Source organism: Pteropus alecto, unplaced genomic scaffold (assembly GCF_000325575.1).
Source record: "Pteropus alecto unplaced genomic scaffold, ASM32557v1 scaffold146, whole genome shotgun sequence".
NCBI classification, from domain to species: domain Eukaryota; kingdom Metazoa; phylum Chordata; class Mammalia; order Chiroptera; family Pteropodidae; genus Pteropus; species Pteropus alecto.
In genome coordinates, this window is record NW_006442107.1 from 13,432,966 (window position 1) to 13,451,880 (window position 18,915).

General features: G+C 33.4%; 1 protein-coding gene across 5 annotated transcripts in view; it reads right to left on the minus strand.

Annotated features, from left to right (window-relative positions):
• Positions 1–18,877, minus strand: part of KIAA1328 (KIAA1328 ortholog) — a 228,696-nt gene extending 209,819 nt beyond the window's left edge. The window contains exons 1-4 of one of the 5 annotated variants that reach the window (XM_025038650.1): positions 18,762–18,857; positions 13,042–13,077; positions 12,253–12,389; positions 4,771–4,865 (exon numbers count right to left, since the gene is read on the minus strand). In XM_025038650.1, coding sequence (XP_024894418.1) covers positions 4,771–4,865; positions 12,253–12,294 — 137 coding nt within the window. In that variant the 5' untranslated portion in view covers positions 12,295–12,389; positions 13,042–13,077; positions 18,762–18,857. Of the gene's footprint in view, positions 1–4,770; positions 4,866–12,252; positions 12,390–13,041; positions 13,078–18,761 lie in introns of all 5 variants that reach the window. The other 4 variants (XM_025038651.1, XM_025038648.1, XM_025038649.1 and 1 more) reach the window with 4 other exon arrangements.
• Between the last annotated feature and the right edge of the window lie 38 nt (positions 18,878–18,915).

An 18,915-nucleotide genomic window follows, 5' to 3' on the forward strand; every position in this document is an offset into this window, starting at 1 on the left:
CATCCATGAGGTGGGGGTAGGGGGCTGGGAGACTGGTGGACTTAAATTGGGAATCACAGTTGCAGTAGGATAAGAAAGGCTTCTGTGTGGTAGAGGGAGTATCAGCAGAGATGGAAGATTAGTTACATACAGGATAATTAAATTAAAATGTAAATATAATAAAGATAATTAAACTAGGTTTCTCAATGTCAGTGAAGAGAGTTACAATTATAAACATTTTTTCAAGCAATCATGAGTATTCACCAAGATCAACCATATGTTAGTCCATAAAACAAACCTCCAAAAAATTTGAATATTGTTCTGACCATAATAGAACCAAACTAGAAATCAGTAAGAGAAAGACAAGAGGATAATCTCCAAACACTTGGAACTTATTTAACAAAGTTCTAAATAATCCATGGGTCAAAGAAGAAGTCTCAAAGGAAATTTTTAAAAAATACAACAAACTGAATAAAAATGAAAATACAACAAATCAAAATATGTGGGATACACTGAAAGCAGTAATGAGAGAGGTTTACAGCACTAAATGCTTACCTTAAAAAAAGAAATGGTCTCTAAGAAATGGTCTCTACTTTAAGAAACCAGAAAAAAAAAAAAAATCCAAAGCAAAAGAAGAAAATGACAGTGATAAGAGCAAAGAGTAAAATTGAAAACAGAAAAAATGGAGAAAAATCAATGAAACAAAAAGCTGGTTCTTTAGGGAAAAAAATCAATGAAATTGATAAAGCTAACAAGACTGACAAAAATAGAAAAAGTACAAATGAATAATACCACAAATGAAGCACTATAGATGCTGCTATTATTAAAAAGATAATATGAGAATACCATGGAAAATTTTATGTTCATAAATTTGACAACTTTGAAAAACAGGACACTTCTCAAAAACCACAAACTCCCAAAACTCAACCGAAACAAAATAGACAACTTGAATAATCTTGTAACCATTAAAGAAATTGAATTTGTAATTTAAAAGCTTTTTAAAAAAAATCTCCAGGCCCAGATGATTACACTGGAAATTCTATTAAATATTTAAATAAGTAGCAACCAATTTTATACAATCTCTTCTGGAAAACAGAAAAGAAGAGAATATTTCCTAACTCATTTTATAAGGCTAGTATTACCATGAGACTAAAACCAGACTAAGACGGTAAACAAACAGTCTAATACTTCTCATGAACTTTGATGTAAAACCTCCAAACAACAAAAAATCAAAATTAGGAATGTATAAAATCAATTAATATAATCCACTATATCAACAGCTAAAGAAGAAAAGTCATTAGTCGTAGTAATTTAAGCACAAAGTGTATGACAAAATCTAGCATATAATCACAATGAAAACTCTTATAAAACTAGGAATATAAGGGATCTTGCTCAACTTTATAAAGCGAATCTATAAAAAAATCTACAGCTAACATCATACTGATAAATTGAATGCTTGCTACCTCAAATTAAGAACACAGTAAGGATACCCTCTCTACACGCATAGCACTGAAAGTCCTAGACAGCATCATTGGACAAGAAAAAATAAAAATGAAAAGCACATGCATTGACAAGAAAGTAATAAAACTGCCATATTTGCAAATGACATGACTGTCATTGCCCTAAGCAATCAACACTAAAACTCCTAAAACTAATAAGCAAATTCAGCAAGGCTGCAGGAATCAAGATAAACACACAAAATTCACTCACATTTCAACAACAAACCAACATGAAATCGAAATTTAAAACAATGCAATTTACAATTGCTCCAAAGAAAATTAAATACTTAGAAATAAATGTGAGAAAACATGTATAAGATCTGTATCCTGAAAATTACAAAATACTGATGAAAAGAAATCAAAACCCTAAATATATGGAAAGGCATACCATATTCATGGATTGGAAGATTCAACAGTAAAGATGTCAATTCTTTCCAAAATTGACCTATATTTTTAACGTAATATCTATAAAGGTACCAGCAGGGTTTTTTGTAGACATTGGCAATCTTATTCTAAATTATTATGAAAAGGCATAGATTAGAAGAGTTAAAATAATTTTTTAAAAGAATAATGTGGAAGGAATCACTCTACCCAATATTAAGCCTTACTATATAGCTACAGTAATCAAGACAGTAGGCAGAAGTAGAGATATACAGATCAATGGATTAGAAACAAGAACTAAGAGACACATGAAAATATGCCTGATTTTTGACAAAGCTGCAAACAATACCAACTAGACATAAGTAGCCCTCCCTTCCCCCCTAAAAAAAGAACCTCGCACCTTATACAAAAATTAACTCAAAATGGCCTGTGGCTTAAACGTAAAACTATAAAATTTTTTGGAAAAAAAAACAAAAACAGGAGAAAGTCTTTAGGTACTAAGGCCATGCAAAGAGTTCTTAGACTTGACAGTAAAAGCACAATGCATAAAATGAAAAAGTTGATAAACTGGACCTGGTTAAAATTAAAAACTTTTGCTTTATAAAATCCCGTGAAGGGGATGAAAAGACAAGCTGCAGACGAGGAAAAAGTATTTGCCAACTACGTATCCAACAAAGTATTTGTACATAAAACATTAAGAACTCTCAAAACTCAACAATAAAACCAAGTATTTCAATGGGAAATGGACAAAAATGATGAAAAGACATTTGTATAAAGATAGAGATGGGAAATAGGCATATGAAACAATGTCTAAAATTATTGGCCATTAGAGAAACGCAAGTTACAAACATAATAACACTAAATACCTATCAGAATGGTTAAAATAAAAAATAATTATAACAAACACTGGCAAGAATGCAGAGGACCTAGACAACTCTTACATTACCAGTGAGAATGTTAGGTGGTAAACCACTTTCAATAAGTTTATCAGTTTCTTACAAAACTAACTAAACATGAATTTATTACACATTATCCCAAGGAAATGAAAATGTTATGTTCACCAAAACCTATATATGAATATTCATAGCGGTTCCATTTTTAACAGTAAAGACTGGAAACAATCCAAACGTCTCTCAACAGGTGAATGGTTAAATACAGTGTGGTACCTCCATACCATGGAATCCTATTCAGCAACAAAAGGAACAAACTACTGATACATACAACTTGGAAGGGTCTAAAAAGAATTACATTGAGTGAAAAAAAAACAATCTCAAAGATTGCATACTGTATGATTCCATTTACATAGCATTCAAAATGACAAAATAGAGGTAGAAAGCATATTAATGGTTGCTAGGGATTAGGGGAGAGGATAAGAAGGAAGGTAGCTATGACTATAAAAGGGCAGGACATGTGATCCTTGTAACAGAACTATTTTGCATCTTGACTGTGTTGATGGTACACAAATCTACACGTGACAAAACTGCATAGCAGTAAATACATATGCAAATGAGTACATGTGAAATCTATATAAGGTTGATATCAGTGTCAATTTCCTGGTTGTGAAACTGCATGATAATTAATTAAAATACTACCATTGGTAAAACAAAGTAAACAGGCTCTCACTTTCCTTTCTCTCTCTTATTTCTTACCACTACAGGTAAATCTACAGTTACCTCAAAATAAAGTTTAAAAAAATGTATCACCTTGCTGCTTTTATTTTTGTTTCTGTGAGTTCTGGATTAGAATAAAATTAATGTCCATGAGTTTATACTTAAAATAAAGAAATAAAATAAATACTGAAATAAATACGTAAAAATACAAAAATAAACAAGGCAGAAGGGAAAGCTCATCCTTAAACAATAATTTCAATTAATAAATGCAAAACAAATAGAGAAAACATTAAATAACCAACAGAACATCACAGTAAAGTTGTTGCAAGCAAGTTCCTTTGATGGACGCAATGCTTATTGTGGGTAAAATTTCACAAAAAACAATGTATTTCAATAGTCCCCATGGACATCCTGGATATACTCATAAATTGCACGGAAAAATGTAACTGTTCAGAGAATAAATTTAATATGCTCTATATCGACCAAGTTTAAAGTTAAAACCACCAGAAATGACATATCAACATTGCACACCCTGATATAACATATCTTAATGTAATATAATCATGAGAAAAACCCAAATTGAAAGAAATACTACAAAATATCTGACCACTATTCTTCAAAAGTGTCTAAGTCATGAAAGGCAGGGAAAGATTAATGAACAGCCACACATGGGAGGAGACTAAAGAAATATGAAAATTGAATACAAAATGTGATACTGGCACAGAAAAAATATATTAGTGAAAAAAATTGGTGAAAACACTGGTGAACTCTGAATACTCTGTAGCTAATAAATACTATTGTACTGATGTTAATTTTTGATAATTGCACTATAGTTATTCAGGGTATTAAATTTAAAGAAAGCTAGGTGAAAGGTATGAGAACTTTCCTTACCATTTTTTAAGAGCTTTATTGAGGTATAATTGACACAAATTAAAGTTCAACCATTAGAGTGTATAATTCAAGGCCTTTTCGTATATTTAGAGTTCTGCAAAGATCACCATAATCAAATTTTAAAACATTTTCATTCAACCAAAAAGAAACCTTGTACTCATTAGCAGTCACTTACCATTCCTCATTCCCTTAATATTGTACTATTTTTGCAACTTTTCTATAAGCCTAAAATTATTTCAAAATAATACAAAAAAGTAATAATTGTATTACATTGAATTAAAATTTATATGTAAATATAAAATTTGACACTATATAATGGCTTATAATCAAGAGGGAAATGAAATTCCTGTGTTCTAAAGTTCGCGAAGTCTCTCTTTCATAATAATGTTTCATATAAGGTTCTGTCTCACCTAGCCAGTTCTTTAATTAAATTTGCAATGCGTCTTTTGTCTTCAAGACATAAATCCTTCAGTGATGCACTCTTCATTCCTCTCTTACGGAAATTCTAAAACAGAAAAAAATCTTTTGGTTAATTTTTGCTAATAACAATTTTTAACACTTTTTAAGAAATCTTTTAAAATAAGCACAGGATGTGAAGTTTCTTCGATTTCTTAAATCTTGTGAAACTGGAGTTAACATGTAAAAGGGAGGAACTATGATCCTTGGCATTTATGCAACCAGAAAATAGGTCAGACCAATTACTTCTGGTAGTCAAGAATAATCTAAGACACTTAAAATGAATCCTGAAAATACTGAGAGCCAAGGATGGGAAAGAGAGGGGAGAAAAGGAAGTAAGAAAGAGGAGATGGCAAGAAAATAAGTTTAGTTTTAGATGCAGTCAATTTAAGAGTATATTCATGTGGATATGTTAGGCAGGAAGTTGGAAATATGGGTCTGGTTCTTAAGTCAGAGAAAAACAAAGATTTAAAATTTAGCCATATGATATTATGAAGGATGTCTAGATTTTTATTATTTTCTCTATATTTTTCTGTGTTTAATTTTTCCTTAAAGAAAAAATATTAGTTTTTTAAAATCATGTATAAATCCAAGAAAAAAAATTGTATTTGAAAGGATAAGAGAGGAATCAGAGGCATATAATATTGTAAGAGAAAATAGAAAAAGTTTCAAGAAGAGTATGGGTTAACAATGCTAATGATTGAAAAAGCTAAAGAGACTGTGGAAAGAAGTCACTGGATTTAACAATGGGAGAAGCTGCTGATAACCCATGAAAAGACGTTTCAGTAGAGCTGCAGTGAGTAAACGAACAAATGAGAAACTCTTGTACACAGGCAAGAGTTTTAGTGGCATCGTGTCGAAGAGCAAAAGCCTGAGACTCAGGTTTTAGCAACTAGAGAATGACTGAACTGTGGTATATTTATACAAAAGAATTGTATATTTATACAACAGAATAACAACAGGTACTGGTTGTTATGCTCTTGACCTTCATCTTCAAACCTACCCTTCCCTGCTCTGCTTTGTGATGCTGAGGCTGAGCCTCTGGAAATCTCATTTCTTCTTTCCCACATGGCTGTTAAACTCTGCCAATAAAAACTAGAGGGAGACTAGGGGTCGTTAGAGGAAAAAAAGACATATTCCTTCCTATTTGCTTCCTGTTCCAGTCAGTGTCACCCATTGAGAAGAACAGTAGATCCAGTCTGCAATTTTTCCTGCCCTCACACAACCAGCCTTTGTCATGTCACCTCAGGGACAACAGTACCAGTCAGGCTGGTTCCCCATCACCAAAGGTCCAAGTTTCAGCTCTGAGAGGCTCCTCCTCAAAGTTTCTTCTAAGTTTTAATAATTGCAACTTGTTCTGTCTGTTCTCCCAGGCCTAGAAATGGTAGTTGTTTCTTGCAGTTATTATCTATATGATAACTAAGTGTTCTCTTTTTGCCTTTTCAGTTCTCCAGAACCAATTTAACAAGTCTTTAAGTTAAATATTTTCAGTTAGAATAAATGACTAAACCCTACTGAATTAACAGTGGAAAAAAATATAACTATATACAATATAAATATCATGAACATTGTGTTGAGTAAAAAAGCAAATCACGTAATAATGTGCATCTGGAACCTTTATATAAGGTTCCAAATATATAGACTTAAATATTCTTTAAAAAGCAAATATATTTTATAGGACAATGGCTAGTAAACTATAGATACAAGCCAAAGCTGGCCATTGCCTATTTTTTTTTTTATGTAAAGGTTTATAAAAACACAGCTATGCACATTCATTTAGATATTGGCACATATACATGGCTCTTTTCACACTATAGGGTCATCAGAGTTGAGTACTTGAGAGAAACATTAAGAGGCTCATAAAGGCTAAAGTATTTATCTGGCCTTTTACAGAAAGTTTGTTGATCCTTGACATAGGAAAAAAAATGATAAACAGAAAATTCGAGTTAGGAATTACTAAAGAAGATGATAATAATAAGGGAAGGACACACCTCTACAGTCGCTTGATTTACAATGGCATCTTTTCATTCGATGGGGAAAAGAATGGTCTTCTCAATAAATGGTGCTGGACCAACAGACTATCAGTATGGAAAAATGATCCATGACCCTAACTTAACATCATATACATATTAATTCTTGATGAATAATGGATTTAACTGTGAATAATAAAATATGTCATTTCTAGAAGAAAGCGAGAACCTGCTGTTGAGAGTATAGTTAGCTAACAGACTCACTTAGTTGCTGTCACACCACGATCCACTGCAGTGTTCAGGCCAATGCCAATGACTGGGAAGAGCAGAGGTGCTAGAACTGGGCCATTTCTGCTTGAGAGGGCATCTTTAAAGAACAATATTTGCTCTGGAGTCCCCCATTAGCTTGATAAGACACTTCCTCAGACTGTAACACAGTCTGAAGTCTGAGTCTCTTCCTAATCAGTCTTCCTTCTTTCTTTCTCCTCTCAGATGCCAGACTTATAGTGAAATCTTACAGCTCTTTGTCTATTTCTGCTCATTTTACTCTTTATCCTTTATAGGTTTTTCCTCCATTAAATCCCTTCCATTTCTGATTCTATCTTGGTGTCTACTTCCCAAAGACTTGAACTGACATAATTACCATTTTGAGAAAAAAAGTGCACACGTGTGTGCGTGCACACACACACATCTAGGACTTCCACATCTATCCACAAAGGAGTAATGGGGACTAGATTTACCCTACTGCTGTAAACAAACAACAAATCTGACAAAATATATGAAACAACAGCTTTCAGATTTTGGACAGCAGACAGCACAGGACAGTGATCACTGAAAGACGGAAACAAAATGAGGTGAGCCCTACAATTATCTTAGCAATTGCCTGAGGAGAGTTCAGGGGTCAAGTAGGGAAACCCAGATGGATTCCCACAATGTCCCTAAGTAAAGAAGATAAGAGCTGGGAGTCCAGGAAAGCCAAGCTATCTAGAGTTTGCATGGAAGAATAACAAAGAAGATAGAGCTATTCAGAAAGAGTGCTCCAGAGATCTGGAAAGGGTCCCTTGCCAAGTCAATAACTGAGTACTCAGCAGAATACGTTTATGAGTAAGCTATCCAAATCCAAGGAAAGAACCCAAAATGAACAGTGGGAATAATCTCTGTAGCTAGTATAGTGCAAAGAATAGTCCATGTTCCCACTAGCCAGAGTGGAAAACCTTGTAATTTAAGGGGCATCAGGAGGAGTATTCAGAAGGGCACTGCCTGTAGTAGGAAAAATTAGCCCCATACTAAAGGCTGCTCTGGTGTCACCTTTAAAACTTAAAAACAAGCTTTAAAAGGATCAAATTTCCAAATTACTTAATGCTGTCCCAGAAGAAAGCTGAAGATTATTTATAGAAATACAAAAATATCCAGAATTCAAAAAAGGCAAAATTCATACTTCCTGGTGGCATCTAATAAAAAACCAAGCAGGCAACAAAGCAGGAAATACAATCCATAATTAGGAGAAAAATAACTCAATCTAAATCTAGCCATAAGTGACTCAGATGACAGAATTATAAACAAGAACATCAAAGAAGTTATTTTAACTATATTCCATATGTTCCAGAAGCCAGAAGACTGAGGTTGTTAAGTAGAGACATGGAATATATAAATAAAAACAAAAGACCCAAACTGAATTTCTAGAGTTAAAAGCTACATTGCTTTATCTGAAAAAATATATTGAATGAGATTAATGTTAGATTAGACACTGCAGAGACAATTAATGAATTTGAAGACAGAGCAATATAAACTATCCATAGATAAATATAGAACAACAACAAAATGAACAGAGGATTAGAGAGCTGTGGGGCAACTTCAAGTGCCCTTATATGTGTGTAATCAGAGTCTTCAAAAGAGAGGAGAGGGGGATGCAAAAATATCTGAAGACATAATAGCTGAAAAATGTTCCACAGATCCAAAATGTTCAACAAATCCCAACCAAAAGAGACATTTAGAAAACTACTCCAAGGCATACTATAATCAAATTGCTTAAAACCAGTGACACAAGAAAATTTGAAAAGTAGCCAGAGTTTAAACTCTGCTACAGAAGAATGAAAACAAGGATGACAGTAGACTTCTCCTTACGAACAATGCAAGCCAGGCAACAGTGAAGTGACATTATCAAAATTCTGAAAAAAAGAAAAAATACTATTGACTCAGAATTCTATAACCAGTAAAAATATCTTTCAAAAATGAGAGTGAAATAAAAACCTTTTCAGGCATACAAAACATAAGAAAATCATTACCAGCATATCTGAACTATAATAATGTTAAAAGTAGAATTAGGCAGATGGAAATGATATGGAAATGGAAATAAAAGGAGTCCAAATTGGAAAGGATGATGTAAAATTGTCTCTATTCGCAGATGGCATGATTTTACATATAGAAAATTTAAAGAAATTCACAAAAGAACTATTAGAAGTAATAAGTAAATTTAGAAAGGCTGAAGGACAGAAGATCAATAGACAAAAATCAACTGTATTTCTATACATTGGTATTGAACAATCCAAAAATAAATGAAAACAATTCCATTTATGATAGGAAAAAGTATAAAATACTTAATACTTAGAAATAAAAAACACCTCTGGAAAGGAATTAAAGATGACCTACATAAACAGAAAGGCATTTCACACACCATATTCAAGAACTGGAAGGCTTAATATTATTAAATTGAAAGTACTCACTAAATTATCTAAAGATTCACTAAAATCTCTATCAAAATCCCAGCTGAGCTTTGTGCAGAAATTGACAAGCTGATTCTATAATTCTTATAGAAATGCAAGGGACTCACAATAGCCAAAACAATCCTAAAAACAAAGTTGGAAGACTTACATTTCCTGATTCCAAAAATTACTGTGAATCTACAGTAATTAAGACAGAGTGGTATTGGCATAAAAAGAGAAATATTGACCAATGGAATAGAATTTGAGAGTCTACTAATAAATGATTACATTTATTGATAACAGATTTTTAATAAAAGTATGAAGACAAAGAGAAAAAAAGTCTTTTCAACAAATGATGCTGGGACAACCAGGTATCCACATGCAAAACAATAAAGTCTGGTCACTACCCACACCATATACAAAAATAAAAACAAAATGGATCAAAGACTAAATGAACTATCTAAAAACATAAAACTCTTAGAAGAAAATATTGACGTAAATCTTTGAGACCTTGGATTAGGCAATGATTTCTTAGACATGAGAGCAAGCATAGCTGGAGAAAGAAAAAAAAAGATAAATTGGACTTCATCAAAATTAAAAATTTCTGTGCTTCAAAAGACTAAAAAGTATGTGAAAAGACAATGCAAGGAATGAAAGAAAATATTTGCAAATCACAGAACTGATAAGAGATCTATAGATAGAATCTATAAAGAACTGTTATAACTCAAGAAGATAAGAAGACAAATAATCCAATTGAAAAGGATTTAAGTAGACATTTCTCTAAAGAACATATACGAATGTGCAAGAAGCATATAAAAAGATGCTCATCATTATTAGTTATTAGGGAAATACAAATGAAAACCACGGTATACCATGTCATGCTTGCTATGAAGGTTATAATAATAAAGATGAATATAAATGTTGGCATGTATGTGGAGAAACTGGAATTCTCATACACTGCTGGTGGGAATATAAAATTGTGTAGCCACTTTGGCAGCTCATCAAGAGGTTAAACAGAGAATTAGTACATGACTCAGCAATGCTACTTCTAGGTATATATATTACCAAGGAAATTGAAAACATATATCCACACAAAAACTTTTATATCAATGTCCATAGCACTATTATTCATAATAGCCAAAAAGTATTACAATTTGAATGTTCTCCCACTGATGAATGGATAAACAAAACATATTCAGCCATAAAAAGAGATGAAAAAATAATTGAAGTAATGATACATGATATAAATAGATGAACCTTAAAATCATTATGCTAAGTAAAAAAAGCCAATCACCAAAAGCAACATATAATTCCATTGATATGAAATGTCCAGACTAGACAAATCTATAGAGACTAAAAGTAGATTAGTGGTTGCTATGGGCTGAGATGACTGGGCAATGGGGAATGACTGCTAATGAATACACAATTTCTTTCTGGAATTAGACTGTAGTCATGGATCCACAACTCTGTGAATATGCGAAAAACCAATGAACTGTATACTTTCAAAGGGTAAATATTATTATGATTTGTGAATTAAATCTCAATTTGAAAATAAAAGACAGCTGACTAAAGAAAAATAATAATTGTATTTTGGGGTTCATGTATAGAAGTAAAATGTATGACAATATTACAAAAGTCAGGACTTATACTATTGAATGCTCCTTAAATTACAGGTGAAGTGTGAAAATATCACTTGAAAATAGGCTGTGATAAATTAAAAACGTATATTATAATCCCTAAAGCCAGTGAAATAGCCAAAGAATTATAGCTAATAAATCAATGGAATCATAAAAAATGTATGGACTTAATCCAAAAGGCTATAGTTAAATATAAAACAATTATATTTAAAAAACTTCATGTACTGATAAGAACTTGCAAATTGAACTATTCACATGCCAGTGTGAAGTGGGTAGATTGAGGATACAAGTAACAAAAGTTAAATCCCATTGCTAGAAACAAACTAGCTATTGCAAATGTTCTCAATAACATAAGCCAGGGGTTGAAAAATTTATATACAGGGTTAAACAGTAAATATTTTTGGCTTTATGAGCATATAGTTTCTGTAGCAACTGTTCCATTGAATACAAAAGGAGCCATCAATATTAATATTAAAAGAATGAGTGTGGTTGTGTTCCAATAAAACGTTATTTACAAAACAGGTGGCAAGTAAATTTGGCCTACAAGTCATAGACTGCCAAACTGTGACCTAAACTTTGCTTGGGAAGACAAACTATAATAAAAGTCAGTAAAATAAACCAGTCAGATAGGACATGTGTCAAAGGAATGTACAGATACTATTACAGTCAAAGATGAAGGAGAAATCAGTGACTGGACTATAAAAAGAAGAGTCTTTATGACATTATTTTCCAAGTGTAGGAAATAACAACACAACAATAATAATAACTCAGGCTAATTTTATTTTAATAAAAACATCTTTCTTATATTTAAGGGTTTATTCCTCATCAACAAACAAATTTACATGAACAAAAATAATTAAGGACACCTAGTCAAAAAAAAATTGTCAATTTGATTTACTAACTCTAGACAGATCAAGATAATAAATTTTCTTAACTAAGACTTAAAGCAAGCCCATATATTTTGGAGCTTTATAGTCACACCAAGCATCATCAAAGCATCCTAGAGTCATCCTCAGTATCTTTTCAGAATGCTTACAGATCATCTAATGTTCTTTCAAGGACTCTTTCATCAGTTACTGGTCAGCAGATTGGAGAATTAAGAAAAAATCAGATAAAAAATTACTAACCTGTTCATTTACTGAATCTCCTGCACCTTTTAAAGACTCCATGGAGATTGAAGCCGCAGTCACCCTGGAAGTCTTAACATTAGCTTTTGGACTTATCAACTTTTGTCTTGATCTGGTATTTCCTTCTGTAGAAATTCCTAAGGATTTCCATCAAATAAGATTTCAGAAATTATATCTTCTCATTTTAAGACCCTCCCCCCATCAACCTCTTCCTTGATATCCTCTAATTTACAAAATGATAGGGAAAACTCTTACTTCATTTTAAAGTTCTCTTAATAAATAATGAGTAATAAAAAGATTGTTTTGAATAAAGGTTCAATTGAAATATTTTTAAAAGGTGCTGGAACATTCATAAGTCATATTAAAATCAATAAATTACAACATGACACATATACTCTAACTTAGAGGACATTAAAGATCTGCGTTTTCACATAATTGGGGTACCTTCAATAGTTCGGTTTCATTACTCATCTGCAATAACCAGTAAATGTTAAAGAGTTTATTGCATAAACTCTGTTTTCATTTTCATACTTTTCTTTGAAATATTAAATTTAGTCTACCATTTGTAATATAAAAAAATGAGAAAAGACTCTTACTCTTTAATACGTGAATAAAATATAAGGCAGAATTTCGAACCTTAATAGGGTCACATCAAATTTGTTTTTAATTGTAGGTTCTAATGAACTGTTCCGCATCCAGTTATACCTGCGAAGTTGTCGTAATTTTTATCTTTCTCCTAACACTTAAGAAGAAAAAGGAAGTTTACCAAATTAACATAGAAAGTCATACCTGGAACATATACTACGGATTGCTCTTCATCAGAACCTATGCAAGAGGACATGAAGGAAAATACTAGAAAAAAATTATCCAATATCCAAATGTTGCTTCTGTTCTGTACTTGTTATAATTCATAATTTCTTTTGACCTGGGAATTTATAATTAGCTTTTAAAAACAAAACTAGTAAGCAAAGTAATTGAATTAAATGAAGCAAAATTAATATTCTTTTAAAGTTCATCTTTATATAGTCACAACTATATATTTTGTAAAACTTTTGAAAGGCTTTGTTCCATAAAACTTTTATCCATGGTTATTCCCAAATGAGATATCCTACACTACAAATTCTGCTGTTAACTCCTTTCATTTCCTTTCTTTTTGTAAACAGGGAGTTCAGTGGCTCCAGTTTGTTCATTACTGGAGAACTGACAAGTTATTTTAAGCATAAATAATTTCAAAATGAGCTTTAGATTTGAAGAACAAACACTGTTTGAGGGCAAGTCAATCATGCAAACACAAAGGCAATTTTTATTCTTCTGTAGTGTATTCATGAAATGTCCCAAGAAGCCTTACTATTTAACAAGTAGAAAAAACTTAAGACAAAAAGAACTACAGTATTTTGAATTTCAAATGGAGAAATTGAGAAAAGCTAAGACCATAATACCTCCATAAAAAAAGAACCAATTCAATAAGAAAGCTTTCTTTCCATAAACAAAATTTTATTCTGCACTATATGTAATATGTCCACAATTTGATAATACCTGCAGGAAGGAAGTATCTGAACAATTTTTCCAAATGATCTAGAACATTTCAAAGTTTTCTGTTCTTTTATAAACATTCTCTTTTCCAAGATTTCCAGACAATTCATTAACTGTTTCCTTCCAGAAAATGGCTGAAGTAGAAACAGTAGATGTAATAATATGTTCAAAAAGTCCATATAGTTCCGCTCATGATCAAGCCTAGAAATGGAATCTTTTCAGAAAATACTGACTGGATATGCACAGAATTCCTACAGGAATTTAGGAATACAAAGATGGTGGGTACTGTTTGAGCTGCCAGTTCTCCAGAACAGCACATCCACTGTCATAGTTCTAACTCTTTGGCTGATAACCAGTACCCCTAAACTTTAAATTCCTTCAAACATCAGGCATGGAGCTTAGAAAATTTTAAGAGGCACATAAGACAAGAAAACAAACAAAAAATTAGACCCTACTACTTCAAGGAAACTAATAGCAACTAGCACAGGAACAGACACAAAATTTCTAAATTCACTGACATTCAATCTATAAAAAAGTCTTACAAAATGAAATTGTACAAGCTCTTCAACAGCAAAAATTGACTTTTTAATATCCCTTGAGTTTAGCACACACAATAAGTGCTCAATAAATGTTTAATTATTTGCTGTTGGAAATATACACATGGAAAAAAGGGCCCAGATAGAAAAAGTCCAAGATGATTCAGGACATGTTCCATATGGCACTGTTTTCAATTAGAAGATAACAATAACGATGAATTTGCAAAGTATTGTCCAAGGATGACCTATGAAAAGACTAACATAACTGAGTCCTGGAAAACATACTACATTTCCCATTCACAAAGGAGGCTGCTCACAAGTGGAAGAGACCAGTCACTGGGGATCCCACTTGGTCGCACTGGATTTGAAAGCTCATCAAGTATTTTATATTTTCTCTCCTCTTCTCAAACCTGATACTGCTTCCTAAATCCTTAGTGTCAGCTAATAACTTTGCTTCCTATTTCTTTAAGAAAAACAAACTGTAGAGAGAGACTTTCCAGAAGTTTCCATTTGCGATGGCATGTAAACCCTAAAGACTTCACCAAAAAACTGTTAGAATAAATGAATTCAGTAAAGTTGCAAGATACAAAATCAATATACAAAAATCTGTTGTGTTTATATACACTAATAATTATCAGAGAAATTAAGGAAACAACCCCATTTAAAATCGCATCAAAAAGAATAAAATACCTAGGAATAAATTTAAACAAGGAGGTGAAAGACCTGTACAGTGAAAATTGTAAGACGCTGATTAAATAAATTGGAGACACAAATAAATAAAATGATATTCCGTGCTTATGAATTGGAAGAATTAATATTATTAAAATGTCCATAGTACCCAAAGCCATCTACAGTGTCAATGCAATCCCCATCAAAATTCCAATGGCATTTTTCACATAGAATAAACAATCCTAAAATTTGTAGGGAACCCCAAAAGACCCTGAATAGCCAAAACAATCTTGAGAAAGAATAACGAAGCTAGAGGTATCACACTTTCTGATTTCAAACTATATTACAAAGCTATAATAATCAAAAACCAGTATGGCACTGGCATAATAATGAAGACAAAAGTTCGCCATGAAAGCTACCCTTTTCCTGCTTTCTTTTTCTCCATAGCACCTACAAACATCGGACATAGATTATATTTAACTTATTCAGGGCCTCATCTCATCTCCCCAAAATTGAAGCACAAAGCAGGTGAGGATTTTCATCTTGTTCTGTTCAATGTTGTATCTCCAAACATCAAAGAATGCCTAGCTCACAGTAAATCATCAAGGAAACAATGAAATTGATATTTAATTTTAGGAGGCGCTGTCCAACAAGCCTCAGGGTTATCTTTTTTTCTTTAGCTCATTTGAAATATGGAAGTAAAACCCATTAGTTACTCCCACGGTAAATTTGTTTTCAATAATAATAATAATAAACACTAAATAAACTGACCTTAAAAAGTTTTTAAAAATAAGACTAAACATATTTGAAATTGCCTCAATCCAACCAATCTTTTCTAATCATTTGTAATCTATCTCCATTTAATTATATTAAGAACCCAAATATATATCTTCTTTAAATACAGAGATTCTCAACACATATTTTAAGGAAAAGTCAAGGAGACGATATTTACCAAATGTACACTGGAACTCCTATTGGGTTCTCTGTGCCACCTTAGTCCCACTTTGGTTTCTTTGGAAGCAACTCAATAAGACAAGCATAGCTAGTAATAAAGCATCCTTAATGCTGATACCAATCTATCCAGATGCCCCAGAATTAAAGTAGTAATTTGAAACCTAAGACAGAAGTGGTAGAGAGGAAAATTCATGTCTATTCCAGATCACTGAAGAAAATAAACTTAGTGGCACCCACTCTAACCTTTTGAGTTTGAATCGCTTACCAGCAACACTTGTATATGTAATTATTAGTGACCACATGACTTTCCTGGCTAGCACTGGCATACCTCATCTTATTGTGCTTCGCTTTATTGCGCTTCAATGATGTTGCATTTTTTACAAATTGAAGGCAAGACCCTTCACCAGGAAAAAGATTTATTGTGATACTTAGTGGTCTAGAACCGAATCCACGATATCTGAAGATGCCTGTGTGTTATTTTAACAATAAACATTAAATCTTTATTTTTAATTGAAAAGTCAATGGCAGAGATTACAGCTACTGCAATGTTTTGACCAGGTCTCTTATAGTTCATGTTTGTTATTATTAAGTTATTAATACTGTTAATAATACACTTGAGAGAATTTAAGCGATGAAATTTAGATAACTGCAGAAACATTAACTTCTTCTGATGTTACCAGGAACTATAATGGAGCAGGAAAACAATTAATGGCTGAAGGGACTTATTTTACTTGCAGATTTAACCCACAAAATGACAACACAGCATATCAGTTGTTTACACATTAGGTACAAGATATACCTTGTACAAAATAGCACTGCTGAATCATACTGTGCAGGAGATGTATAACCCATAAAAACAACAGTAAAAATGATGACATTCAGTTACAGATGATCTTTCCTCACATGATGGAAACATCTAGGATGGGAAATCTCTCAGTCGCATTTCTTTAACTGTTTAGGGAAAGCACTGAAAAATCTTTAATAGTGTGAAAATACCAGATTATAGGTACATACTTTTAGGCCTTTTTCTATTGAAAGGTTTTGGGGTGGTCTGGGAAGTTATCATTGTGATAAAAGAATAAGATCCAAAGACACGTGACTAAATAAAATGATTCATAACTATTATGCTTTTTAGCAAAGAATCCGTAACAAATTCACATTTGACATTGCTTTTAAGTCTAACGAATTTATAAAATGAAAATATCTGAGGCTAGATGTTAATTGGGATGGGCTGGGAACACAAGTGGTACTAGTAACCTTGCAATTCCTTTCAAACATCTGAATTTCTATATAGAGTGTAATAACCAGCATTTTCCCCCATGCAATTTCAACCCTTTACTTTCAATGAGAAGATGAGTATTTTACATACATTTTTAGGGTAAGGAAAATTTAAGAGAAAAGGGAGGATATGGGACTTCTATATGAAACAGAGAGTAATATGACTACATGAATTGAGAGTAGAGAGCTGCTAAGACCAAGAATATAGTTGCAGTTCACATAACTATCAACTTAATTAGTCCCACTGCAACAGATTCTCTCCTCCCCATCCCCAACCATTTATTCTACATCAGAACAATAAAAGTGTTCCTAAAGTTAAGGAATAACCAAACCACATAGGTGGTTATGAAAATGATTACCCTAAAGGAGCACACTGTAAGTAATAAACTTTAAACATCTCTTCTATCACAAAATTCTATCATTGCAGAGGCAGTGTTTCATGAGAAAAAGACTTGTGCCAATTTTCCGACTTCCTACTTCAGTCCAGTAGTTTCTAAAGCACATATTCCCTTTGAATCCTGATAGGTAAAGAAAAAAATATTTAATTTGCACAGAGCACTAGTGTGCTTTCATCCACAGTGTATGTATATGATTTCACTTGATTCTCACCAACCTATCAGAGACAAGTAGTAATTATATTTAGAAAGTGCATTAACACTAAACAACACTGAACAGCGCTAAATGTAAAAATATTCCTCTCTCCATGGCATGACACTTTAATCCTAGTGAATCTGTAGGGGAATTTTTAATATAATAGTCTAAGTTTCACTGGTTGCTAAGCAGAATGTGCAAAGAATACACAAAGTTAACAGCAATGCCTCAAACAATGTTATCACCAATCCTAGCAAACAAAACCACTCGGCCTCTGCAGATACCCTACTCTCATGTAACACTCTAACAAACATGAAGCAAACTATCAGGACCAAACCTAAGGCTGGAACAGTCTAGCTAACGCAGGGAAAGAACCACTTATGTCACACATATCATAGATACTGAACTGGGAAGAGTACCACAAGGGTAAAACCTCTCAGCTTTTCCACCCCAAACAGTCCAAGAACTTTAATTCTCCCAGTGGTGACCTGCAAACCACATGTAAATCAACACTACATCCAGGCATAGCCAGCACCACCAAACCACATCCCGTGAAACCAAGCCCCACACTTCTCAAAAGAAATCTCGGTATGAAAATAAATCATCACTGATAGGCCTTTTAAGTCCAATAAGATCTTGATGACATCCTCCTAAACAGAGCAGACCAAGGACACTCCCAAGCCAAGAGAAAAAGGCTCCCGGTCCATCCAACACCCTTCTCTCCTCCAACAGCTCACTACGCACAGACTCAGCCAGCCTGAGGTCACCAAGAGCTGGGGGGTCCTTCCAAGCCCCAACCTGGGCCACGACTGTAGGCCATCTTTCCAGAGCTTACTGCCACAGAGGGCTGGGAAACATGTACTGAGCCCCCACACCTGGAACCTCATCCTGGAGACAGTATCAGGCACTCTGCCACCTAAATCCCAAGCAAGGAAAAAAGGCGGGCACCTGGACAGCTGCGGGACGGGACGGCCTTGCCCCCGGTGTTAGCCCCAAGCTTCTACCTTTCGCTGAGCCCCCACGCGCCCTCTCGCCGCTCGTCGCACCGGAGAGGGCGCCAGCGCCCCCTGCCAGGCGGGCAAAGGATACAGTCCCGGGTCCA